Raw genomic sequence first — 27,483 nt, 5'->3', positions numbered from 1 at the left:
TTGTCCCCTCCAGGTATCTCTACCTGCTCTTCTCTGACGACGACCACCTACCGTTCGACCACTGGGTCTTTAACACCGAGGCTCACCCTCTGCCAGTCATCAGGAAGGACAAAACAGACCTACCCAACGAAGTGGAGTAGTGGACCGCCCTGCGCTGACATTAACATCCCAAAACAAGTGCGAGAACCTCTGATCCTGTAGACCTGAGCCTCCAGCTGTCTGTCTGAAACACTTTAGCCATGTGGAGTCCCCAGTGGTTACAGATGCCTCTTGATCGGATTTCACTTTTTGTTTTCAGTGGGATCAAAATTGAGATCAAGCCCGGTGGAGCTGAAATCTCGCTGTAGAGTCCACTTTTGTTTGGTTTAGTTTTTTTGTGAATGTTCAGCTCTGGTTGAGTCCAGACGCTGACGTGAACCAACATGTTTACTGCTGGATAATGTCATAACTTGTCAAAGTGTAGTAGATTGTCCCTCCACATGAGTTTACAACCATAATGTGGTAAATCTGAGGAAGATGAGTAGAGTTTATTTCACATGTTGAGCTCATTCAGAGGGACAATCTGACCAGTTATCACATCATTCATCAGGTGTTGTGTTGTTTGTAGCTGCAGCTCTGTTTGGTTTTTGTGAAGGAGAACACTGGAAGACCTGAACCAATCGTCTCCCTAATGTGGATATTTCAGACCCCAGCCTTTTGGCACCAAACCCAGAAAAACTCCAGCTCTCGTCTGAGGATCACAAGGTTGAACTCAGCGAGCTGAAGGATGCTCCGCTCATTTCACACGCATCGTCTTTTCCGTCTGCTGTACCGCTTCAATATCCGAATGGAAACCGGTTTTCTTGTGCCAACACTGGTGCCGCCGCCACCAACAGAGAAACAGTAGTTTTTCTAAAAAAAAAACAAAAAAAAAACAAAAAAAGAACCTGTGGTTGTTTCTGTGGGAGTAAAGAAAAGACGCAGCACAACCCGAGCCTCTTTTTATAAACCCTCTGCTTCCTCTCTATCAGTTTTGACCTGAACACCTGACCTCTTCCTTCCTTCCTTCCTTCCTTCCTTCCTTCCTTCCTTCCTTCCTTCCTTCCTTCCTTCCTTCCTTCCTTCCTCTGAGTTTGGTGTGACATGGGACAAGCGGCCACACCAGCTCCTCACCTGCCAGTAATTTCACTTTCTCCCCAGGACGTTTACACAGAGCTATTTCTCCTCTGCTTATCCAGCCCTTAGTTCCTCTGTATCTCTGTCTGGCTTTTTGGATTCTTTATTTATTTCTCTTTCTCACATTTGCACCGATATTTCTGGGGTTTGACCAATACAGATATTTCAGAGCTGATGATTTTTTCCAATATTTAATTTATGTTAATTTCCCAAAACGTTAATTATTACTTTGTTTATTTTTCCCCGCACAAATAATTACAAGTTTGCCGTTTTTTTTCTAGCTGGAAAGTGATTACAGCATTTTGAGAGCAAAATTGATGAGGGTGCACTTTTCTGGAGCTTTCAGCCACATCCTATAGTCTTCCTCAGTGATTTAAAGTCACTCAGCCGATGTAGTAATAAGTAAGGCCATGAGGAGTGGTTGAAAGCTCTGGGAAAAGCTAGTAAGCCAACCTGGAGTTAAGTTTGGTTGGATTGTGGTTTTTGAAAAGAAAAGAAATGTAATCTTGTTTTCTTCTTCTGGAGTCTAACATCCAGCAGACTCCCGCTGCAACAGTTCCTACCTTTAATCTGAACATTTTCCTGCATAAAAACAAACATTTTAGAGTCTCCACTGAAGAGGAAACCGATTGATCACATGAATGAATATCTGTAAAGTGTGATCCCAGAGTCTCCTGCACACCACTGGTGTCAGCGTCAGCAGACCTGCGACCTTCTGTTTCTGCTGTCGCGTCGCTTCGCTTCTTCTTGTCTCCGTCCTCCAGTTCGAGCGTAAGGCAGGCTGTAGGATCTTCTCTCCTCCATGAGGAGATGCAGACTCTCCACTTCACTATAATATCCCACCTTCACACACACACACACACACACGCACACACACACACACACACACACACACACACACACCCTCACAAGAAGCCATACTGATTCAATACAGCTTTACCGTTCTGTCATTGACACTTTAGTTCCCTTCGTCTGTAACGTGTGACTGTACTGACACAGACTGTCGCTGTTTTCTGTTGTGCAATTCATGTCCAGCAAGAGTTCCACCGACCGAAGTCACGCTCATCCGATTATTTAGTCCAGTTTTCTCCAGATGCCACACTCAGCTGCAGCCAGATTAAATCCAGTTTGGTCCTCAATCTAGTGCCTTCACAGGAGACAGAGGGAGAGACAGCTCACACAAACACAAGAGAAGAGTTTTAAATAACTTTGTAGCTTTAAGTGAAGTTCCCATGCCTCAGATGAGGATTATACCAAAACTGGACACGGATTAAAGGATAAGTCTTACATTTAATGTGATATTCAGTGTGACTTTAGCTTGAAAGTAGCCCAAGAGATCAGACCACCAAAGGTCCATCTGAGGATCACATACAAAGAGGTTTAACAACAAAGTCTTAATGTGCTTTTACTAGTTCAGGTTTGACCGACCGTTAACCGTCATTTAATGTTTGGAGACCAGCAGAGTTCCCAGTCACAAGTTAGAGGATCGCTAGACTACACTGACACCTAGTGGTGAGAGTTTCCTATTACAGTACATGAGTCCCAGGCTAAATTACTGCAGTACATGTACATATATATAAACTCAGTGGATAGTTTTATTCTCAGAGTCCCATTACTACAAGAGATCAGCTCATGAGAGAAAGTATCAAATTAAATGATACTTCATCTGTGTTGGAGTTGTCGACAGGTGAGTCATTAACTCATCCTTAGTTTGAGCCTGTATCTGGACACAGGACAGTGGTGGTTTATAACGGGGGCTGTCTTCACCTCCCGCTCCTCTAAATGAACTCAAAGCAGACTTCAGTGTCACTGGCAGATCTGACAGATGGAGAGTCATTCAAGAGTTCAGTCAACAACAGCGTCGCTGCCGAAAATACTTCAAGTAGATTTATTTAATTCAGCCGTCTGACAGACTGACGGGAGGCGGTGGATCTGAGTGACAGTTTAATGACTGAATGAGTGACTGTCAGCTGTTAGCCCAGGTATCTCAGAGCAGGAGAATCAAACTGACAGAAACATGTAACAGAGCCACTGTACAGCTGTCTTTAAAGGAAAAGTGAACTTTTTTTTGTTAACATAGTTTCTCTTCCCACGTTTCAGCCTCAGTGTTTTTGGTTTTTATGGAGTTTCATTAAGAAAAGATAGAATTTACATTTTCACCAGATTTTCACGTCCACACGTTCCAAAATTTGTAGCTTGCTGCTACAGAAAGATGCCGATCACAGTAAAATGTCCTCTAACAGCAAATTTAGCTCAAAAAGTCTTAAAAGTGATAGAAAGCAAAAGAAAATTGAATTAAATTTAAGAAACGCTGCTAAAATTCCAAATTGTATTAAATTTGTTCAAAAAATTAAAACCAAAAACAGTGAGTCTCAATCTCACGATGACCAACACAGACATATCAGACAGCAGACGTTCCCTTTCAGATTTAACAGTGTTGAGTTTCTGAGCTGTGAGGAATCCCTCCAGTCTTTCTATCACTGTGCCGACGACAGTGTCTACATGTTTAATCTGTGTTTTTGTTTAATTAGACTTGGTTTAGAGGCATTTGTTATATTATCCATGTGATGATGTATAGTAATGGTTGATTTTGCTGATTGTGTTAATTTATTCTGTTATAGTGAACATAGGACCCCGAGGTGTTGAGATCTGACCCCCAGGCTGAACCCTCAGTATAATTACACATAAATCATTTTTTAACATCCAATATTTAAGACCACAATAATCAGCTGTGAAGGTGACGCTCTTACAGTGATTATACCAGTAATTTATAGATGTTTTGAAATGTTTAATTGATAAAAGAAGAGGGGAAAACCCACCTGGGAGTCAGTCAAACAACCTTACAGGAGGGGAGGAGCTGTATGAATGTACCATCCAATGTGAAGTGAAGAATATTTTATATGCATTTGTCTTTGTTTGTTCACTTCTATGTGCTATTTTTTTCGTTTTTTTATTTTGTTTCTTCTTTAATATTGTAAAGCACAAGAGGTTAAAGCAGTGTGAGCAGAACGAGAGGGAGCGGTGGGTCTGATGCTGTGGGATGCAGCCACGACCCGACGTTAACATAGGACATGATCCAAACCTGCCACCTGAGGTGCGTCAGGACCTGTCTCTGCCTGACCTGGCAGAGACGCAGTTTTTGATTTATTGCTCTGAGGAGCTCATATATAAAAATGGACTCATGGGGATTTCTATCGTTTCTACTATCGTATAAACCAAGTCGATGTAAGTGTTAACCGTACAGTGTAGTGTTAAGATACTGAAGCTGCGTGATATGAATATAGAGACAAACAGTCAGAAACCTGAATCCTTCACTGAAGGTCAGAGCTGATGATTGATGTTCACTTTTCTTTCTGATGATTCTGCCTCCGAGTGTTTTGGTTTATGTATAGACACTGAATCAGTTTTTTTTTTTTTTTGTTTTTTTTTTCACCTTATTGGCCCAAAGTCAGCTGGTTAAGTGGTTCAGTGTAGCTCAGTGTCCACTATAAAGACACTTTAATGTTTGTTTGGGTTTTGGTTTTTTTTACCTTTAAACTTGATTTTAAACCTGCAAATTTCAAAACAGCAAAGTTGCAAGTTAGTGTTAATAAATACTGAGCTGGGGACCAATGAAAATGACACCATGCTGGTTTTATTCAGGCGGGTAAAACACCATCAGACAAGTTCACCTTGGTCTCTGCACACTGTTGTAATTTAAAGTCAGACATTCCCATGACAAACATCAGTGTGGTTTCACATGCTGCAACTAATGATTTCATCATCTACCAGTCTGCCCGTCATTTTCTGGATGTACTGATGAATTGTTTGGTCCATAAAATGGCACAAAACAGTAAAACAGTGTCTGTCATAGTTTCCCAGAGTCCAAGGTGACATCTTCAGACAAACTGTTTTGTCCGACCAGCAGTACTAAACTGCTGAAAACACAGTGGGGAAGCTGGAACCAGAGAATGATGGGAGTTGTTGCTTAAAACGATGATTAATCAATTATCAAAATAGTAGTGGATTAATTTTCTGTTAGTGGCTGCACCTCCACATTTATGGTCCAGCAGGAGAAACACAAGAAACAGCTGATGCTGTTTCAGCCGAGATTCAGTGTCATTCATTCTTAATAGATTATAGAGTTACATTAATTTCTTTGACTCCATACAGAACTCCATACAGAAAATGTCCGTTTTAGGCTATACTGCTACATTAAGGTGTTGGTGCTGCCTAGATTTGACTGAAGTCAACCACTGTTAACTCTGATGACCTTTGTCCAGTTATCAAACTTGTATTCTTGCATAGATTTTTTGCAGTGCTGGGGGTTATATGTTCCAGTGTTTTGCAGCAGTAAGTACGGTGGTATGAAGTGGTAATCATTTTTCCAAAATTTGTTAATGGGTATTTGAATGAACATCATTTCCTGGTTGAGGGTGTAGTTTTACAGTCTCCCTCCCTGTGTGGAGATTTGTTTGTGCAGTTCTGCAGTCAGAAGTTTGATTGTCAGTACATTTGAGGACTTAAGGTGTGTTAACGTTACTGTGTGCAGAGTTGCAAACCTTTATTTTGGAAGCGTGGAGGCTGAGTCAGGATTTTGACTTAAAGGGCTGATCCGCTGCATTTTCCCCAGGAGGAAGTCAGAACTTTTAGGCTCCACATGTGGTTGGATTTACCTCTGTAGGTGCCCTGCTGGATTTTTAAAGTATACAACATTTTTATTTTTTCTTTCTACTCACGTGACACTGATCTGGTCGTTCCACTACCTGGACAGGGAGGAAATGCAGAACGTATGTGGTTGTTCATGTGAGCCGTCAGTGTAAAATCTGCTTCAGCTTCACGTAGTGTGACATCAGGCATCTGCTCGTTATTTCATTTTTCTATTTGTTCCCTAGAAAGGTTGAAATGTCTTTGGTGATTTTCTGAATATTGTGTTGTCGATCTGTTGCGTTCCAACGCCTTTCTATTAGTGAGTATTAAAAGGAAATGCCGCCCATTTCAGGAATTCACAATTCAGTCAGTCTTTGACTGAAAAAATGCACCACTTTTCCTAAAAGAAACTTCTAATATATATATCACTCTGACATCCCTTCTTCTTTTTGAGCAGTGCACTGTCTCCAAACACGACTGACCTGTCCTGGGACTCCAATAATCTTAATTCCTAAAATGTGTGGCATTCCCCTTTAAAAGGTTTAAATGTGTGAAACCAACCTCAGAAATGTATCTGTACAAAAATATTGCTGATAATCATTCCATTGCACATAGTTTACTTTGGTTTATATGCAATATTTTAATTTTGTGGGGAAATTTGTTTTATTGTGTTAATATTATTAAAAAATGTAAATATTCCATTCTGGCAAATGAGCCGTTCTACATTTATATAAAAATCTTCTGAGCTTATGGATTAAAATGATATTAATGAGCAGCAGACTTTTTAATAAACTATATTTGTTACACTTCTATTGTGAATAAAAAAAATCTTTTAATAAGTGGTGGTTTTGGTCTTTTTGTCCTTTAAACCTTTATATATCTGGTTTTAAATACAGATATTGTCAGTAGTTAGTGGTTAGTACTTAATTAACTTTACATGACGTGAGCTGCAGAGTGTGTGCAGCACTGTTTGGAAGTTAAATGCAGGTTGATGCTGAGATGTTCTACAGAGGTTTGAGTTATATTTTTCTAAATAAATCACAGGTTACAACAATGCATTTTTACTATTGTCCTGTTCCAACATGTAGCCAGTCCATGAGAACGTTCACATTTTCTGTTGTAAACACACACGAGGCTCAATTTCTATTTAGATTATTTAGATTTTTATGTCAAAAGACTTTTTTCTCGTGCGTCACCAGTTTATTGTTTCCCAACAGTTTCACCACTTTGGAAAAAAGAGGGCAAGATGATGCAAATTAAATTCAGATTCCAAAATAAAACCTGTAATTCTTCTTTGGTGTCACTTTTACCTTCCTTGATAAATAATTCATCAGAATTCATTTCACTCTGCAGTGACACCAGAAGGCTCCCATCAGTCGAGCCCGATGACTTTTGATCTCCCCTGAGAACAGGACTCAGTTCAGGTGCATTTAACACCAAGGGGAAAATAATCCTTTAATAATTAAGAGACTGTCAACAATTTTTACCTCAATCTATTATATTTTAAGTGCACAAAGAAGCCACTAACATGTTTGTTGTATTCTCTCTGACTATCTGGCTTCAGAGGAGAAATAATGAAAAGGCATCACAGACACCAAGGCCACTCAGCTTCCTGACACAACTCATCTTTTTCTGAGACTAATTCTGTGCGTTATCTCTGCTCTGAAAGATTGAAAGCATTTTTCTTATCTGCCTGAGACGTTGCTGTGGGACATGAGCAGGAATAAGAAAAGATAACCTGGGACAAATGATCGTCTTCATCAGGCCTGCTCTGCCTCACAAAGACCAAACCGCCCGGCCGCTCAGATCATCCACCTCTTGCTTTCAGAGAACCAGGACCAATCAAAACAAAGACTTTGTCTCTGTGAGGCGTTTCATGAATTTATCAAAAAGGAAAAACTGAGACATCACACTGACAGAAGTCTGACACATTTCTCTTGAAGGTTTCTACACCTTGATTTGAGTCCACCTGTGGTGAAATCAGCTGATTGGACACACACCTGTCGACATGAGGTCTCACAGGTGAGCGAAAACCACGAGGAGGAAGGAGCTTCCTGCAGAGTCACCTGACTGGCTTCACACTGAGGACAGGTGTTACACATCTACATTATCAGGGAAACAACAAGAACAAACCGGACAATAAAACAAAAATGAAAATAAAGTGAAATGAATTCCTGGTTTTGTCTGCTGCTGTTTCTCGGCCCCTCTTCCTGCTCCTGAAGATGTGGTCTGAAGGTAAAACTCCCAGCAGGCCTCTGTCCGTCTGCGTTCGCCTTCACTCTAATGTGTTGAATATCAGTGGATCTCCTGCTGTGTGGATTATATGAAACGTTAGAATCTGTATCAAGCTTTTTTTATGTAAATATTTCTTTCTGAGTGACTTTATTGATCCTGATATATGCATTGACTGTATTGGTTTGATGATGTATGTTGTTGCCTAGTAACCTGGACTCCTGTATTTCCCAATGGAAATAAGTGTTGGTCTTTATTGTGTCGTCCTTGTTAGTTTTGTAGTTGTTTGTGTGAATTAACTTCTCCTCAGGAGTCAAATACACAAAAACTCAAGTGTCAAACTAAACAAAGGCATCCACTTCAGTCACACTCATAACTCTGATGCGTTTATTTCAAGCCGTAAACATCAGCGTTTTGGCAGGTAACCTGACGAGGACAGGTGTTACCAAAAGGCTGTGAACAGTGAACAAAGAGCAGCCAGCGTTCAGAGGTAAGACGACGCAGAGGTTTGTGTGTTTGACAGACGTCATCCGGCAGGAAACAGCCTGTTCTCACTGTGCTAAAAAAGCTGCAGCAACACAACAACACAACAAAGACAACCCCTGTCCTTTACTGTAACTTTCAGACAAACTTACAGTACACAAGAAATCACTGTCTGACGGCGTTAGTGCACGAGTGGAGCAGACGGCAGCTGGTGGATTTTCATGACAACTGTTAACTATCAACATGACTTGAAGTTTTACACTGTAGAGCTTTGTGTTCTGCAGGAAAAATTCATATAAATAAATAAATATGTTTCTCATTGACTCTACAAAGCATCAAAGTTACGTTAAATTCATGTAATTTAATTAACATTAAACAAAATCAGTAAACCAGGCTCATGTACACACCCAGCAGAGTACAGGTTAGTACTCCTGAGCTCCACCAGAGGGCAGCACAGACCAAACAAACAGGAGCTTGTTCAGGTTTCTGTGCCCAGCAGAGTCTGAGGCTGTTCACCTAAAATCTTAATACTTATTATACGTTTTCAGTTTATAATATTGTATCGGTTTTCTTTCTTAACTCTCCTTTTCTTCTTTAGCTCACGAACAGCTTCCATCAGTCATTAGGTTTTGGTTTTGGTTGGAAAGCCAAAAGCCAGCCCTGTGGCAACAGAACCACTTCAGCCTGGTGGTTTTCTAAAAGCCCAGAAAAGTCCGGACAGCTTAGCCTCCATTACTTAGAGCGCAAAGGTGGTTTGTCTTCAGAGGGTGAAAGCAGTAACCCCTGTGGTCTGACCGTACGAGCCGTGTGGGAAGAGAGGAGCAGGGCTGATCCACACAGATCCTGGAGGCTGACACGATTTTTGGATTAAAGTTACTTATAATGTAAAGAGTGGTCGATCTGCACCAGCATTCAGCTCATCGTAAGGGGAGATGCTTCCAAATTTGATTGCTGAGGTTCATATTGCTGGAAATACAAACATTTGGCCCTCGGCTCTGTAATGTGATCGCGTGGATGTTTTAGCTTCACTGCAGGAAGATGAAGGAGCAGAGTTTGACGCAGGAAGGCTGTTTGCACATTCAGCTGCCGGAGGCGGAAAGTTTCTCTGTGCTCACCTTAAACCTCAGTCCAACACGTGGATACACGATCGGGATTCTGGGTCAGTCGTGGTCCAGTGCCCAGCCTCCACCTGAGATGTGGAAACCTGAAACGTAGACTCAAACTGAGGAGGCGTGTTGAGTCCTGCAGTTGATCCAGCTGTGAAGACATTGCTGTGTTTCTCTGGGCTTGGTTCGATGCTCGGTGAGGTTGCTGTGTTTTAGTTTGGAAAGCAGCAGATGGAAGCTCGGAGGCTTCGACACAAAGTGGGTTTTCAACCGGGTTTTTATGCTCATGCTCACTTGAAAAAAAAAAACTTTAATTATAAAGTTGAATCGACAAAAGCAAAATGCACCAATGGAAACAGACTTGGTGAGAAGGCCGAGGCTCACCTAAAGACTGGAGATTAGATATACATCACTACCATATATGTTGTAGCATATAGAAATTAATCATATAGATATTTTTTATGTATGTTAATATACAAATGTTACCATGGGGTTTCATATATGTTATGAACTTATATCTATATACCCAGAGGATGTACATATGTGATAATAATATAGGTTACATATATATATATATCTTAACCAGTGTGGTGCTCATCATCCTTACTTTGAATATGTATATAATCAGATAAAAAGCATATCGGCCAGTGCTGTAAATAAAAATACATTTATTACGAACTGCAGTCTGTTTATTTACTCTGTGTCTTATCTGTGTCTTTGTGTGTAACTGATGTCTTGAATGAATCTTATTTGCGTTCTCGTCTCTAACAGGCAAGTTGATCCATCGTCTCAGATGAGTTGAACCGATGGCATCATGTTTGGAGGAAACATGTCATTAATCCAGACATCAGTGTCGTTAGCTGTGAGTCAGCTCGTCAGCTCGTCTGCGGCGGGGACTCACTCTGTCATATTTTCTATTTTTTCAAATGATGCAAAGAGATGATGCAACGTGTCAACAGTAAAACCTGTCAGGTGATCACAGAGGTGTTTGTATATATTTACACAAAGCAGCGCAGATGTGGAATTAAACATTTTCAGCACATGAGCCTCTGACAGAGCTCCACTCCCTCACACAGCCAATATAAACGTCAATAATCAAACCTGCATCGCTCTGGCAGCATCAATCAATGTGATCAGTGTGATCAGTGTGATCAGTGTGAGTGAATCAATCAAACCCCACAGATCATCTTCACAGCCTGAGATGTGTGTACTTGTTCTGATGGGTATGAAGCAGCAATAAACCAAACTAATCTTTGGGCCCAGTAGTTCACAGCTCTGCTTTACTGTTGCCGTCACTGAAACTGAATCTGTGCTGGTTTGTGTCATGTGAGATATGAGAATAACATCAACTTCATATTTGTGTGTGTAGCTTGGAGCTGGATCCACAACATGGTTAGCCTAGCTTAGCATAAAGAGTGGAGGCTAAAAGCCAAACCGTCTAAAATCCCCCCCTCAGATTTCTGTCTGAATTAAGCGATCGAGATGTAAGCTATCAGGGCTTTAAAGAGCCAGTCTGCTCCACCAGAGGTGTTTGTAGTAAAAACTCACCTCTCTTTCACACTGTGGCTTTAGTCAGTGCAGACGTGAGGAAGGAGTCAAGGTGTAAACTTCTCTCTCTCGCTCTATTTTTTTCTGCCACTTTTCACTTCAAATGATCAAATACATCACATTTCTCCGCTCTCTGTGAAACCCCGCCTGTTTCTGTACAATTAAACCTTTCGTTTGTTCATTGATGGATCATCCCTCCATCTCCTCTGCACTTCACTTGTTTCCATTTTCTCCCTCTTCTCCCATCCTTTCCCCCCTCCCTCCGTCTACCTGCAGAACAACACAGGACTCAGATTAGACTCCGTTTAAACAAGAAGAAAAGAGCCGAGCTTTAAATAGTAAACAACTTTCATTCAGCAGCTGCCGATTATAGAACAGGAGAGGACGCAACCCCTGCATCTGCGTTCCTGAAGAATCCCTGATTCAAGTGTGTGTGTGTGTGTGTGTGTGTGTGAGAGAGTAAATCTGCTGAGCCACAATAACCCTGAAGGAGGAACTGTTTTTCTCTCTTGTGCTCATCTTTTATTGAACAACAGAGACAAGATAGACTTCAGGGTGTTTCTCGTGTTTAGGCGTTTCACTTCCTCCTTTAACGCTCTCACCGAAGAAGTTAAACTTTCCCGTAAACAATCTGATGGATGCGTCTGTATACAGCCGTCTGTCGTGCAGTATATGGGCAATATGCATGCTGCTGCTGTGTCTGAATTTAATCCTTTCACAGACATAAGATGGATCAAGGATTGGACTCTGATTGTGTTTTATATGATATATTATCATAGGAAATGCGATTGTTTCACTTCAGCTGTACTGTTCTGCCTCTGCAGCCTCATAACTGCGTCTGAATCCAATACTGGAAGAGTTTTCATCTCACATCGTCTCATCCACTCAGCTCACAGCTGCAGTCAAACTCTGCAGAGGGACAAACCTCATTCCTGAGGCTGTTTTAAAACCATCCCTGCAAACCAGAGGAAGACAGACAGAAAAAAGAGAAAGGAAGACAAAGACAAGACAGAAAGAGAGAAAGAAAAGAGACAAAGAAGGAGGATAGAAAAATCCAAAAAAGGTCAGAAAAAGACAGTGAAGGAATTATAGACACAAAAGAAAAAAGAGACGAATGAGAAAAAAGAAAAAGAGCTTTAATTGTTTGAATTGTCAAGAGAAAACTGCAGTTCCAGCCAGCAGCAGACGCATCAAATTCATTTCATAAAAATGGGATAAAGCATCTGAAAACATCTGTGATCTCTGATACTAAAGCTTAGAGAATTAAAGAATTAAAGATTTGTTTTTCTGGCAACTGATGAACTGGACCCAGAGGCTGTAGACTGGATTTATTAATACATATACACACAGTACACCACACTGTAATCGTACATTTACCCAAATATACACAGAAATATCAGTGAGGTCAGATCATCAACCTGCAGAGACTCCGCACATTATTGAACAAACCCATAAAAATCAAAGAAGACAAATTGTCTCCAAGCAGCTCGAAGTGTTTTCTTTTCATCATGAGGACTTTTTAACTTTGTTTTGAACAAACTCCACATTAACAGTGAAGAGGTTTCAGATTCTTTATCTGTGTCTTTATCTTTATATTTACATTAATCTGAATTACAAATAAAATCATGAAATACTGTAAGTCAAACCAAAGTGTGTGTGTGTGTGTGCGTGTGTGTGTGTGTGTGTGTGCATTGTGTGTATGATGTGTGTGTTTTCTGAACACCATGTGGACTCTGTGGGTTTTCCAGATTTTATCCATTTCAGAGCTTATTCATTACATAAGTGTCACTATTCTCTGCAGTGCAGCTCTGGGGGTGAACACAGATTACAGAGCCTGATGGTGATTATGTATATATACACATTAAACTGAGTGCAACGGTAAATTAAAACGCGTGCACTGAGGGTTTTCTTTATGTAGCAGCTGTGCAGCTTAATATTACCACCAGCGTATATGAGTCAAATATTTATCCATCTCTTGAACTGAGCTGATATTTAACTGAGCTGCGGTCGTGCTGCTGTAATAAAACAGGCTGTTTTGAGCTGAGGAGAAGCAGCACAATCACTGTTATTGTCTTTTTTATTGTTCTGTGTGTCACCAGTAATAAACAGCAGCTCGAATCATCATGATAACTGAATGTAGAGATTATTTTTTATTTCTCCCTAAATTTCAATAGTGTATATGTGTAAGTTCAGAACTACAGTCATCAGTGTATAAATCAAAAGTTTTTCATTCATGTTTTGAAAGAAACTATCTGTCTGAGCTAATAATGTACTCTGATTATTTCAATATGATTTCCTATGAATATTCGGATTACTTTCCTTTGACGTCATAATTTGTATTTTTGGATTGAGTCCTCACACACACACACACACACACACACACACACACACACACACACACACTGAGCGCCCAGTCAAGCCAGCATGTCATAGACAATAATAGCTCACCACTTACATCACCAGCCCATGTCCACACAGTCACTTGACAATGGTGCTGTTGAATGAAAACACACAGAGCAACACTACAGACACACAAACACACATGTGAAGAAGGAGTTTTGGCTTTTATTCAGGAAATTTGTCTTTTCATTTACGGTTTGTAATCCCAGAAAACATTTACTGATGAAGGTCATGAGCTTCAGTTGGAAGTTTCAGACAAGAAAGTACATGTCTAATGTCTAATAGGCTACACAAGACTAATGTGTTAAAGTTTAGAAAAAAGAAACACTGCATCTTTTCCCTGAATGTGATGTGCTGGAAGATGATGTTGTTTACACGATAAAAAGAAAGTGACGTTCACCCCCCAGCAGTTGTCCTCTGACTTCCTGTCTCTGTCCCCTGACTCCCCACCCACACACCCACCTGCTGACCTGTCTCTCATTCCCTAATCACCCAGTCCTGACTCCCACACCCACCTCACCTGTTTCCCATTCTCCAATCCGCTCACAGCAGAAAACAGAGGCAGGAATGATAATAAAAGAAAAGAAGTGGCGACACATTTGGGGCACTGAGACAAAGGGAGGACACTGGTATGAAACTGGAGAAAATGTTGGGAAATGTCACCTTAATCCTTTCTGCATCTCTTGCTTCATTCACCAGATTTGTGTGACTCATCACCTGCAGCCCGAGACCCTGAATTTGAATTTCTGAGTCTTAATGAGCAACATTAACTCGAGTCATTTACCAGCTGTTGTTTTTTTTTTTTCCCGCTCACCTCACCTCACGCTGTTGGGTCTGACTCTCTGCTCCAGCCTCCTCTGACACCTCGAACTCCAAAACCTTCTCCTGCAGTGGTTCCACATTAGGACGACTGCAGCTCCAGCAGGTGGGCAACACTCGCTGGCTCCGTGTCCATTAGACACAGGACGCTGCTGCCCAGGTTGGATCTGTGCAGCACAGTGTGTCAGAATATATTCATGGGTGAATACGTTTTGCTGCACTTCCCAAAATCTCCTGCTCCTCATCAGTATGAAATATATTCCGTGCATGTATGTGTACCTGGTACTTTAAGTCTGTAAGTGTTGTGCTAATGTTAGCATCTCTGTGCTTTTTATTCAAGCATTTTTCCTCCAGTTAGTGAGGTGAGGAACAGCAAAGTTTGCTCTCCAGAAATGGTAGAACTGGCCTGGTTTCTTGAAGCTATTTTTGACTGAGTGTGCAAACTGAGCAGATTTTAAATATGAGCTTACACATAATTATTCTTCCAACAAGTTATTCAGACATCCACAGTGGTCCAGGTCCAGATAACCACACTTCCAGCAGAGTCTGACTATAACTTTCTGGTTATTGTCATCTTGACCCACTTAAGTCAAATCATTCTGAGCCAGGTTGATGAAATTCTGAGTTAAAGGTCTAAGGTAGATGTCCATGTGTTTTTAATTATAAAGCAGGTCTAGGTTCTACATTAATACTGTGAAAGTATCAAAACCTCAGTCCACAGAGAAATGCACAAGCCTGTATTCAGAGACTGAGCCTGAAAACCAGCCGTCCGAGCTTCTGTAACTTTGTGATGTCACAACAAAGCAGTCACTGCCCTAAGCCATGCCCCAAGCCCCGCCCACCTGGACCCACCATCCAACCTTGCAGGATTTGGTTTTTCTGAGTGTTTACCTGAAATCTGCTATATCCTATTTTGATCACTCAGAAAACAGTCAGCCAATCAAAAGAGAGGCTCAGATCCTCTCTTCTGATTGGCTCACTGCCCTGTTGTTATTAGAGCTCCAGAGAGAAGCCTGAGAGAGGAGATGTAAAATAACATTGAGATGGTTTTTGGTCCTTAACACCACTGATATACCTTTTAAGGGATATCAGAACTTTAAAATAAAAAGACAGAAAAGTGTAAAATATGGGACCTTTAATGCAGTTCCAGCTAAAAGCAGTGTAAGCAGTTTAATTCTCACTGGCTGGCTCCAGTGGTTTTTCAGTCTCACCTGAACCCATTTATGTCAGTGGTCTCTTGATATGGAGCATATTTGGTCTGGTAATATATAATTGGCTTTTTTTCTTTTTTTTTGTTCTTTTGTTTTGTTCTTTGATACCATCATTTCCTCTCATCCATATGGACTCAAAGCAGCACAGATGACATTACAGTAATAAAAAATATGTGCCATTTGGCTATAGCAGCTGGAGTAAAAATAAAATGTCTTTAATATGAATTAAACTTGATATCAAGTAAGCTTAATGTGCACCTGCTCTCCATCTGTCCCAACCATAAATAACTGACATTCATTTCTTTTCATTTGGATGATTGAAGTAAAGATCTGAGTTGCAGGAAGTTGTGCTGACCTGGTTATCACTGCCTTCATTTTAAATCCTGGGATGGAAAGTTCATGTAAACAATTGCAACTAATTATCAAAATATAAGAAAGATTAAAAGAACTTAAAACTATCAGCTATAAATAGTTTTATGGTAACATGGAACTAACAAGTTTTTTACACAAAAAAAAAAAAAAAATTACAAAACATGAGGAACATGAGCTTTGCTGCTCTTAAGTCACATGTTAAATCACTGCAGGCGACACTCCTGAGCAGAATAATGGATGAAAGGTTCGCTCCCCTGCACTTTGCTAACAGTGAAGATGCAGAGCAAGAGAGAGACTAGATGTGGGTTTACTCTACAGCCTTCTCCATAAGCTGGCAGGGGAGCACAGGGATGACAGCAGTGACACACACACACGCACACACACACACACACACACACACACACGCTGAATCCCTAAACAGGCCATACATATGCATGCTTGTTTGGCATTCTCTGTTATCAAGGGAGCTGTCAGTGAAATTCCTCCTGGGACGCCACCGGAGAGAGAGGGGGAACGAAAGGTGAAGAGAGGATCAGGGAAGAAACAAAGCATCCCACTTTTCTTCTCCCATTAGTGAAAACAGATTTTTTTTTTTTCCCTTATCAGTTATTTATCATTTTTGACACATTGTGCAATGAAATTACTTAACTGAACTTAAAGAAACATGGAAAATGTAATTATTCTGTATTAGGTGTGTTCAGGTGTGTTCAGGTTCAAATTGTCCTGCACTGTTGTAATTTCATATGCTGCATTCACTTATTGATAGGTGGTTAGCTCTTGTGCTAACCTTGTAGTCACAGCAGATAAAGTTACTTTTGATGTGTTGTGTATTTGTAGCAGTAACCAAGTGAAAGCAGATGCAGTGTACAGCTCCTGTTAAATGAGCTGAATCGATTGCGTAAGTGCTAGTATTGGTAACACATTGCACCTGCCGGCGGTGATGCATTTGCAGCCTTTCTCTCAGCAGAGTGTTGACGCGTCTTTAGCTCCTGTAGTGGGAGGTGTTATCAGTGTGAGAGACTGCTGATACTGGAGGCTGAGGTGAATTCTGCATTATCTACGTCCCAGATGTCCTTGTTAGACGTACTGTCTTTTGTTATAGCTCTTTTTTTGGTTGTTTATCATCCTTTCAAAATAAAAAAAACCTTGCAACTGTCAGACACACCAGAGATCTGATGGAAGAATGTTAAACTAACCCTCATAAACATTAATTAGATAATTAGAGGACAAATGCACCATCACACTGACGCTGTTCTGTTTTCACACACATTAGTTGTGCTGGAGTGTGACTGCTGTGTCACGTGTGTCGGGACACTGCGTGAATTAGTTTTTACTGGAGCTGCTTGTGATCTGCCTGATGCGCTTTGAATTGATCTACTACTGTGTTTCCTCTGTAAAACATGCTCACACAATAACCTCTCAAGTTATGCAGTTATGTTCAGATTGGATCGTTTGCCCTCCAGTGTTAACACTGCACGCTGTATATTTCAGTGAGATTAGATTGTTGTGGTTATTGTGTTGTCAACTTTATTACTTTTTGGGTGAGCTACCGGGCTCTCTCCTAATTGGATTGTGGTCGTCTGTATTCCCTCAGCAAGATGACGCTCAAACCTATAAAATATTCCAATTATTAAGCTTGAAGAAGTGAAGCCCGATGTGAGCCTAAATTTTATTCCATTAAAAATAGAAACACAGATGGCAGAGTGTGTGGGTGTGTGTGTGTGTTTGCAGTTATTGAATCAGTCAGTACCCTGGTGCTGGAATGGAGGGGACAATACAATTTTATTTTTTTTACACTTTCAGTTTTTATGTTAAAAATCCAGTTCATAACAACTAAACCTGTCTCTGCTGCAGTTTGTATGTTTGTATGTTAGTAGGTGTTGTGGGCGTCAAGTTGCCATAAATTTTGATTCTGTTTTGAACCTCATTTAAAAAACAAAAACATATTGACTGGTTGTTTCATTGATTAGTTACAGTGCAACAGTTCTCAAAGTGAAGAACATGAGGATCTGCATGAATGCTCCAGATAATTTAACTTGAATTTACAGAGCAACGCCTTCGTGACCTCATACCCTGAAAAATAAATAAATAGAAATAACTAAAGTAAATACATTCAACGCAATGGTGTCAGTTCCAGACGAATATAACAAAGGCATATTCAGCGACACTCCGTTATAACACAATTTCGTTACAACCCATCTCACTAAGTTAAACACCCAAATATTGTGTAACAAGTTCACATTTGTATTTTCAGTTGCAGATTTACAGTCCTGCTTCAGTCTCTGCAGCCACTGAGTTATGGAGACTTGTGTTTAATTTCTAATGTAAGAAAGCCCACTGTTTCTGAGAAGAGCACCACCGCCACTGCACTAAAAAAAAACAAGGGTGAGGCTGAGATTCAAAGTAAGTAAACATGATAAAGTTCACTAGCCTATTATGTCATCCAAAGCTGAGAGGAAGTCACCCCCTCCTCCCTCAGAACTCATTTCTGTACACAATAGAGAACAATAGAGAGCAGTCCATCATTTTGTTGCACCGGAGATGATCCATATTCCCACAGCTCTCCCTATTTTCTTTTTTCTCTAATACCAGCGCACCTCCTGTGGGTTTTTCGCCGTGGTCATCCTTAATGAATGTCAGAATTACACAAACAATACTCAGAGCATGCACACAAATAGGCACACACCATATATCTTCATTAGCCTTGCGTTGCTCTGTCATGTTGCGATTTTAAAAAGCTGATCTCCAGAACCCAGACTCGGTCAGCGAAAGCTGAGCCAGCACATCCCTCTTCATTATTCATTAAGAGCAAGTGAAAACAGGATCTGCCCTATTTACAAATCATCACAGTCAGTGATCACTCTTAAAAAAACATGCTCACATCGCACACACATTCAGATCTGACTGACAGCCAGAACACGAAGCCATTAGCCTGTGTGACATCAGGAGTAGTGGCCGACAAAATGATGTCGATGAGTCAGCTGGTTTTACTGCACTGTTTATACTGAGGTAGCCATTTCTCTAATATATCTGGTTATGTTACCACTTGCACAACTTTCATGCATCATTGTGATGAAATTCATTGATTTGTTGCACACCTTCACAAGTGTTATCAGCTGTTCTGGCTCATTTAACCTCCATGTTCTGCTCAGTATGATAAATGTGTGATTTTTCCTGCACCAACATGTGCAACAAAACTAATGGGAGATTTCAGTCAAATAGTCTATAGGTGCTCTAATCAACCAAAGTAATGGAAAATACCTGTGTGGATTCGCAGGCCTTAGTCATTTCCACCTTGTGACTTGAACATATCATATACACTGTAAAACACCATACATGAATTTGGTAGAATCAGCTGGTGTCATGAGCTTAGTGTAAAGTTAAAGAAATTAAACATGAGCTCTTCTGAGGGGCCGTGGATCAGGCGGTAGAGCACAAACCACTGCATTCGTAGTGCCAGTCCCAGGCCTGGATAAATGGCAGGGTTGTTTCAGGAAGGGCATCCAGTGTAAAGTCTATAAAAAATTAAAGATGCGGATCATGCAGGGGGATGATCCACTGAGGCGACAGCTAACAAGGAGCAGCCGACAGAGGAAGAACTTGAGTTGAATGATGAGACTCATCATTTCAAGTTAAATGAATATAAAAAGAAAACACATAATCATTATTTTCCGACTTCCCAGCATACACTGCTGAGAGTTAACACATAAGGGGAACTTGATGGATATAACCTGTTACACCTGTTACCTGCTCCCTCTTATATTTAAATCTCTGTCTTTGTCAGTTTGTCTCCTTGTGCTTCTGTTCAGTTTTCCTGGTTATTCCTCGAGTATCAGTTTTCTGTTCATGTTCTTGTCTTTGTTTATGTGCTTTGGTTTTCTTGCCGCCCCGGATTTGGTCTTAGCTTCACCTTCTTAGTAAGGTTTCTGCTTTCTCTTGGTTTAATAAATCTTTAAACTTGGCTCAGCCCTGCCTTTGTGTCTGAATTTGGGTCCAGTTTTCCTGAAAACATGACAAGAATAAGAGAGGGAGACAAAACATATCAGTGTTTTTAATCTCTCTCTAAAAACTTTGTCTTTGAGACATTTCACTGTTTCGCCCCCCTTTTTTCTGTCTAAAGGACTAATGGTGAGCTGCCCACTCTTCCCTTATACTACAGTACTGCTGCAAATGTTCCCTGAAAACTCCTCGCGGGGGACACCTAGGGCTCTACATGATCGTGTGTTTGCATCTTAATGATTTCAGGTGGTAGACCCTCTCTTCAAAATGAAGAATAAAATCCTCGTTTGGCCCACACAAAGAGCAGAAGTATCAACTACAGTGAGTGTTTTCATAACTCAGTGTAATACTCCTGTGGGTCCTTGTTGAATTCTATTTGCCCACAAACACATTATGAGGTCTAATATTTCTCAATAAAAGATTGCTGTTTCACAACCACTGTAATTACAACGTCATGAAGCAGTAACCGGCCTATTGTGCTTTCTAATGAGATGAGCAGGGCTCACTTTGTGCCTAAAAAACCCACAGTCCAGCAGATTTTGAAATGAGTGTTTTGTCAAATTTTGTACTGGTCTCTTTTGTAACATTTACTCTTTCAGAGGTGATTAAAAGGGCGCACACCACATGAGCTGATGCTCTTAGCAGTGAGTTGCAGTTTCGACTCCCGACTGGCCCAACTCTTTCCTGCATGTCATTCCCCCTCTCTCTGCCCCTTTCCTGTCTCTCTCTACTGTCGAATAAAGGCAAAATGCCAAAAGAAAAAAATGGGGGAAAAAAAGAAAGTTTTCCACCTTCACTGATCCTCGCAAGGCTTTTTATGTCACGAGCGTGACAAGCTTGATGTTGCTGAGGAGGTCACGGTGAAGGAAATTGGATGGATTTAAAAAACTTTTTCTTATTAACAAACACAAATGGATCTCAGCCATGTTCTCTATTTAAAAAGTGAAAGGCAAATGGTGTAAAGACGTGTTTTTAGACACTTGATCTCGAAAATCAAACTGAAGGCAGAAGCCAGACAAAAGATCTGCATTATTAAGAACCTAATCACAAACTGGACCAATCAACAGTGTCTTTTCCACTGTATTGGGATAGAGTTTGCCAATACTTATAACAAAAACAGAAAAAATATAGAAACAAAATAGTAAGCAAGAAGAGAAATTCGGCAAGGTACAATACACAGATCACAAATCATCCAATAAGGAAAGAGTTTTTATAGAAACTCCTACAGAATAAATAGTGATTAGGCGTATTGACTATTTGTCCATGAAGTAGATAATGCCTGTTAGTTAATTAAAATCTTTGCTCTATGACAACAAATTTACTGGGAACCATCAGTAGAGTGTTGTTTTCTTTTGCTGTCTATTCAAAAACCTAGACAAAGGAATGTTGTCATTGAATGAAGGACACTTTGTTCTCAATGTCTTTGTCAAACTGCAACTGACTGGATGTGCCAACAGTGGAATATCTGAATGCTTTAAAACACTTAAAATATACAGCATCGCATTACAAATTTTATTGTGTGCAATTAAACCGTATTGTGTGCATTACTTATCTCTTAGGAATTGTAAAAATACAGTGTTGTGGTGGTGTTTGTCATACTGTGGTAGTCCAGGACGCTGCCATCTTGATGTACATGGTCAGTTACAGTAATTTGATTTTGTGTCCCAAGATGGGATTTAATAAATGAAAGGACATAAGGCTGATGTTATTCTGCTCCTGTTGTTGCGATATGACCGGATTTGTTTAAAAAACAAAGACAGAGAGCCAAGGATACTGCTCCCTCTGAGTGTGTTTTAGTTTGATTGATTTAATATGAGGAGGGAGGAATAAATGTCCCCTGGCAGTCCACCTCAATGACATACACATGATGCCAAAGTGAAGTGGCCTTTAGAGGCTCTGGGCTCACTAAATAATGGCCCTTCTACCTATAATAGCCAGAGTGTAGTGACAAATACTGACAACAGAGGTTCATGGAGTTTAACAGTTTATCAGACGTTTTGGGTTGTTGTTTTTTTTTGCAAAAACTTGAGGATTTTTAAACAGTTGTACCATTAGCTGTTCAACACAGCTGAAACCCAATACTTACATTTAAAAGGGTAATCCTTGGCCTGTCTGTTGGTGTTGTTTGCTTCCATATTGTTTTCATTGTGTGTTGGGACAGCTGGCCCACAAACGGTCCACCTGTTGGAGCCTTTGTTGCCCAGGAAAAGAAGGCCACATTTCTGGGCCACATTTGAAGGAACCTTTGAAATGGGACAGCCTAGTTGTGCCACTGTGATGCAATTGATCTTCAAATGCAGCCTCCGGAGAGTTCGGCCCCTGAGTTGGGACACAGCTACCTATTTCACTGCTTATCACCCAAGCAGCCTAAATGCTTTGGCCCAACAGTGGCCTAAATTTGGCATTTTGCAATAATGATGCACCAAAAATTCTGGCTGAAAGCAGGTACAAGTGGTGGTGGCTGAAGCTGAATTTTTTCAGTCTGCAAAAACACAGAAGCACTGGAATTCCACACCTACTAGAAAAGACCGCTAGACTCCAAACTCTATGATCTCTCATTATAAATATCAAGTTGAAATATTAATGTGTTCATTGTGTCAGCGTAGGACGGGACAGCGGAGCTCACCTGGTGCGTCAGCCGTGAACAGAATATCCGGGTCCGCAGTCGCTAATGAGAGGAGCTGCCTAATTTCCCTCAGTATGGATTTTGGATCACAGAGTGTTTTCATCCAGAATGAACGCTGTACAAGTGCTGAGGCATCTCCAAGCCCACAGCAGGTAATTCATAGAATAGCGCGAAATTCTGTGAATATGACCATTCATATTTTCTTTGCCTTTTGTGTAAACCATATGAAAACCATTTTAAATGAAAATATAGACACTTTTAGGAAAAGACAGGGACCAGCAGTGCTGTTTTTTTTTCATTTAACAAAGTTATTACACATGTAAGTTTCAAAACGGTCAAAATGACCGCCGTGGCCATTTTAGCATTAACCACCAAATCTGGTAGCCAGATAAACCAGACCAGGATCGCATTTGGTCCTTTGGTGCTAGAAAAAAAACTGTTCTGTTATTGCTGAAAATTAGACAAAGACAACAACGAAGACAACACTCAGCTTTGGTGCATCAAGGGAAGACTCCACTGGTTGCATAAGTCTTGTATGGAAGTCTATGGGAAAATTACCCTAATTCACACTTGATTTATTGCCTCACAATAAAAAATCCTAATAAGTTTATGGTCTCAATTGTTAGTTGGAAGCCTTCTTCAGTACAACACAATGTTAATTATTAAATTATGGTCCCATTATGAGTAAAATAGATGATATAGAATGGCATACTTTAGGGTGTGGCTACTGTGTGATTGACAGATTGGCGACCTTCCTGTTAATCAGGATAGAGATGAGCATTACAGCGTCACACAAATTAACAATATGTGATTTGGGCTGTGACCTTTAGTGTAGGTGTATTATTGAATTTTAGACAAGACCCTGCTTCCAGTCTTTTTGCTAAGCTAAGCTAACTGCCATTGTCTCTAAGAGGATATTTTCCAGCAATATGACTGATAAAATATTGCCTGTCAATCATCAGCTACTGAATAAAACATATAAGACTTTGTCCCTGAACGTTTTATTCTGTTTGTAAGTTCAGGCTTTTGTAGCTTTTGCTGCTAAATGACTGCAGATGCAGGGGATTTGTGGGAGCTTATTGATGCCCCCTGCCCCCACCATGGGTATCTGCACATTAAACCAGCAACTGAGCCTGTTCAATAACCTTTCACTCTGTAATGAATCATTGCAGCACCTGAGAGTTAAATCCCTTTATTGATGGACCTTGAGGCTCTTTCTTTTTTAACCTGATATTAAATGCACTCTGAGAATACATACCATTGATTTCTCCCAACAACTAGATACATCAGACCTGTGCATTCGTTTGTGTTAATTACTATTAGCCTAAACCCTCTAATCATCTTCCACAATCAGATTTGCTGAATCTTTGGATGGTTTTAAGTAACTTCTCATACCCAATCGTTAGAGACAGGGCTTTTTTTTTTATAGACCTCTATCTCTGTCTCATGTGTTGGTTTGTTTAAATTGTGTGTGTATTTAAAAAATGCTCTGTAAAGTTTCACTTACTTATTTGCTATGTGTAGCACCACCAATAAGTTTTCATCGTCCTCCAAGGTTTGAAGAGTTATTGACCCACAGCAAGACAAAGACAACACAGAAATTAATGCACTCCTATTGGCTTCAGGCCTCAGCGAACAGGAGTGATTATAAAGTGTGTGTGTGTGTGTGTGTAGTATATGTGTGTTTGTACTCGTACTTCTCACTTTGGGAATCTTTAAAATGATGTAACATTAAGTAAGTGAGATTTTTATTTTTTGTTGCCTCACTGTGAGTTCAGGTTGGGGTTAGGTCACATAACTATGTTGAAGTTATGTAGGGGTTTGGCAAATACGTGTTCACAACATACACATATTTGAACACACACTGATCGGAGATGGTTAGTACTGAAAAGAGAAAAAATATGAAAATACAAACTTGTTGCTATGTCTGTATAGCACCTTTGCAGTTTACAGTGATAACAGGGCAGACTTACAGCAAAATCCTTGTAATGTTTGAAACTATGGATCCCAATAGAGCAGATAAAACACCACACCTGTGCCCAGTCACAAAGCACAGTGTTACTGAATAAAAGGATATTTCATGATATTGTTCTTTTTATCACAAATCCTCGTCCAGTGTAATAGGATTGACAATGACAATATAAACCTTATTTCTGACTTTTTATATATATATATATATATATATATATATATATATATATATATGGATGCAGTGAACACCCACAGGGCTGAAAAAATCATGTTGAACCATAAATAGAATCCATAAGACAAACTGATTGCGTCATCCTGCGGTTATGGCTATGTGAAGTACTGCCTGCAGCTGCCATTGCAGTCAGTTTAAATTTTTCATTTCATTTCTGTTGAGCTTTGATAGATGAAGTGACGTCACTAAAAAATTCAACTTGATGTATTCATGTGCCATGGAAGAACCATGCACTTCATATGACCTCCCCCCTGGGAATTACTGCTCATCTGAGAAGAGAAAATAAGAAATCTGCTACGTATTTCTTCCATCTTGAAAGTTTATTTTTAATTTACTTTATTTTAATATTTTTGTTTTTTTTTGTACTTGTACAACATTTGGTTGTCATGTTTTATGATCTCTGTGGGGCTAAACAGGATGTGGCATGATGGGAGTTAACATTCATTTGCAGACCAGATGGTGGGCCAGGTTTTAATCTTTCTGAAAACATGCAATGCCATGCAAGCTGAAGAGAATAGCATCAGGTTGGAAGCTCATGAATCCTCTTTCCCATATGACATGAAAGGGGCCGGACTGCAGATTCACATATTCAAATGCTAGAACAAATCTAAGTTAATGCATTTATCTATTACAAAAATGCACCATGGTAATGGATGATATTTTCAGGACGGGCATGAACAATAAAATGTACTGTGGTACAGCAGTTTAACAAAAACAGCAAATCTTTACATTTGATTAAATGAAACCACTCTTTTGTATTTTTGCTTGAAAAACGACTGAAATGATCGATTATCAAAATAGTTGCTGTTTAAATTGGTTTGATTGACTAATTGATTAATCGACTAATCATTACATTTGATAGGTTATTCTCTGCATTGGATAATTTTTATTGTGTGTATTTCATTTATTCTCTCTCTCTTTTATTTCACGTCTTATTTTGTTAATTATATTCACAGACAAAGGATGTACAATATGATGGATGGTCAATGTGATGAAACTACAGCTGATTAAGAATTGACTAATAGATGGCAATTACTGGGAGTAAATCCAGCTGATTGAGCCCAGCTAATTGACTTGAGCCTACTGTTAATGATAGGTTTTTTGTAACTGCTTTGGTCCCAATCCTCATGAAGTCAGCCTGTCTGGGTAAGTCTTTTATTTTGAAAAGACCCGAGGTCTCATGTATGCACTTCAAACAACCACGTACACGCTTTTAACCTCATCAAAGCGGGATTTAAATTAAAATTAAAATCAGCCTTTGAACGTCACATCTCGCCTCTACCGCCGTGTGTTCACCACACTTTCATGCGTGCTCACCTTGGAAATGTCTGTTTTTTTCCGACAGCACCTGAACGCAGCGCTGCTCCCATCCTACGTGAATGCAGCACAAACTGTTGAGGTGATCCATGGCAACAGAGGAGAAGCGACCAACCGCCGAGCCCGTGCTGCACACACACACACACACACACACTCTCCGTTAATGTAACCGGAATGCACCGAGCAGGAATCACTCCTAACGGCTCCAGCTGAGAAACATCGGTATCAAGGTGACCGACCGGGAGCCAGCCAGCCAGCTGCCCGAAAACAGCTCCACATCAGCGCCAGGTGACAGCAGACGCGACCCGCTCCTCGGACCGCCGAAAACGGCCACATTTTGAACGGACAGGATGGTAGTAGCTGACGAGGTGTTTAGAAATATTTAAAAAATTCGCCCTTTGGTGTACTGTTAAACGGAAGCAAGCAAAATGAAATCAATTTTTAACAGTCTGCGGGCTAAAAAGGCTTCGTAGTTTTGATATTTATTTATTTTTGTTGTTGTGTGACACTGTCCCGGTCCTCTCCGCCGCTCACCGGTCGTCTCATTAGCACCATCCGGTTCATTATCACAGCCCGTATCTCTCCCAAGCATCTGAAGCATCGTCGTGAAGATGGCGACTGGGTCGGGTTGGCAGCAGTACTACTGCCCTGCCGGTCAGGGGAAATTTACTCCTTCCTCGGCGTCCAGCGTGCCCTTTCCGTCCGGCATCGCCATGGAATATACCCAAGACCTGCACCTGAAGATGAGCAAGAAAATAGCACAGCTAACAAAGGTAAGGAGTGTTTTTCTCAGGCCTCTCCTCCACTCTCTTTGAGCAGTGTTTCAACCCCTGGGTTAGACCCTATACCTATCGTTCTTGTGTGAGCTGTGCACCAAACTCCTTAAGGAATTGAGCCTATTTAGTAAATAAATGTGTTGCCAACAGGTATATGAAATATCTTTTTTTTTGAATCATCAAGTAATACTAGCACACCCTAAAACACCACTTTCTCTGATATAATAATTAATTATAATTCACCGCTCACTACAGCTGTATTTTCGTGAATGGAGAAGTAGGAATTATGCTCGAAATCATTGTTAAAGTTTGATTTTAATTTACATGCATGTTGCCAGGTGTATGAATGGCACACCGAAATAAAAAGCAACCCTTCTCTTTTCTTAAAATGCGTTAAGACCCGGGACATAACCGTATATTGAAGGTGAAAGACAGAAAAGTCTTAAAGTGTGAAATTCTTTAACGGAGTTTGGTATACAGTTCTATTCCTAATAGAAAGGACGGCACGCTTGGGAGATATCAGCTTCCTGAGGGCGAACCCGGTCTGTTCGGGTCCTGCATCTATCAAACGGGTCATTAGCCACGACATTAATCAGATCAGTCATTA

The 27,483-nt window shown here is 40.4% G+C and overlaps 2 protein-coding genes across 5 annotated transcripts in view; both read left to right on the top strand.

The window, feature by feature from the left end:
- Nucleotides 1-6,623, top strand: part of man1a1 (mannosidase, alpha, class 1A, member 1) — a 142,347-nt gene extending 135,724 nt beyond the window's left edge. Inside the window, exon 12 of the mRNA XM_071468064.1 lies at nt 14-6,623. Coding sequence (XP_071324165.1) covers nt 14-140 — 127 coding nt within the window. The 3' untranslated portion in view covers nt 141-6,623. The remainder of the gene's footprint in view (nt 1-13) is intronic.
- A 19,544-nt stretch (nt 6,624-26,167) lies between these two features.
- fam184ab (family with sequence similarity 184 member Ab) overlaps nt 26,168-27,483 on the top strand; it is a 128,554-nt gene continuing 127,238 nt past the window's right edge. For 2 of the 4 annotated variants that reach the window (XM_071467908.1, XM_071467907.1), the window contains exon 1: nt 26,168-26,873. In XM_071467908.1, the coding sequence (XP_071324009.1) occupies nt 26,712-26,873 (162 nt within the window). In that variant the 5' untranslated portion in view covers nt 26,168-26,711. The remainder of the gene's footprint in view (nt 26,874-27,483) is intronic. The other 2 variants (XM_071467906.1, XM_071467904.1) reach the window with 2 other exon arrangements.

Source organism: Trachinotus anak, unplaced genomic scaffold (genome assembly GCF_046630095.1).
Source record: "Trachinotus anak isolate AG129_WGS33_773 ecotype Australia unplaced genomic scaffold, CSIRO_AGI_Tana_v1 ptg000031l, whole genome shotgun sequence".
In the NCBI taxonomy this organism is placed as follows: Eukaryota; Metazoa; Chordata; class Actinopteri; order Carangiformes; family Carangidae; genus Trachinotus; species Trachinotus anak.
Note: the sequence above shows the minus strand (reverse complement) of the source record. Positions and strands in the feature narration are given on the sequence as shown.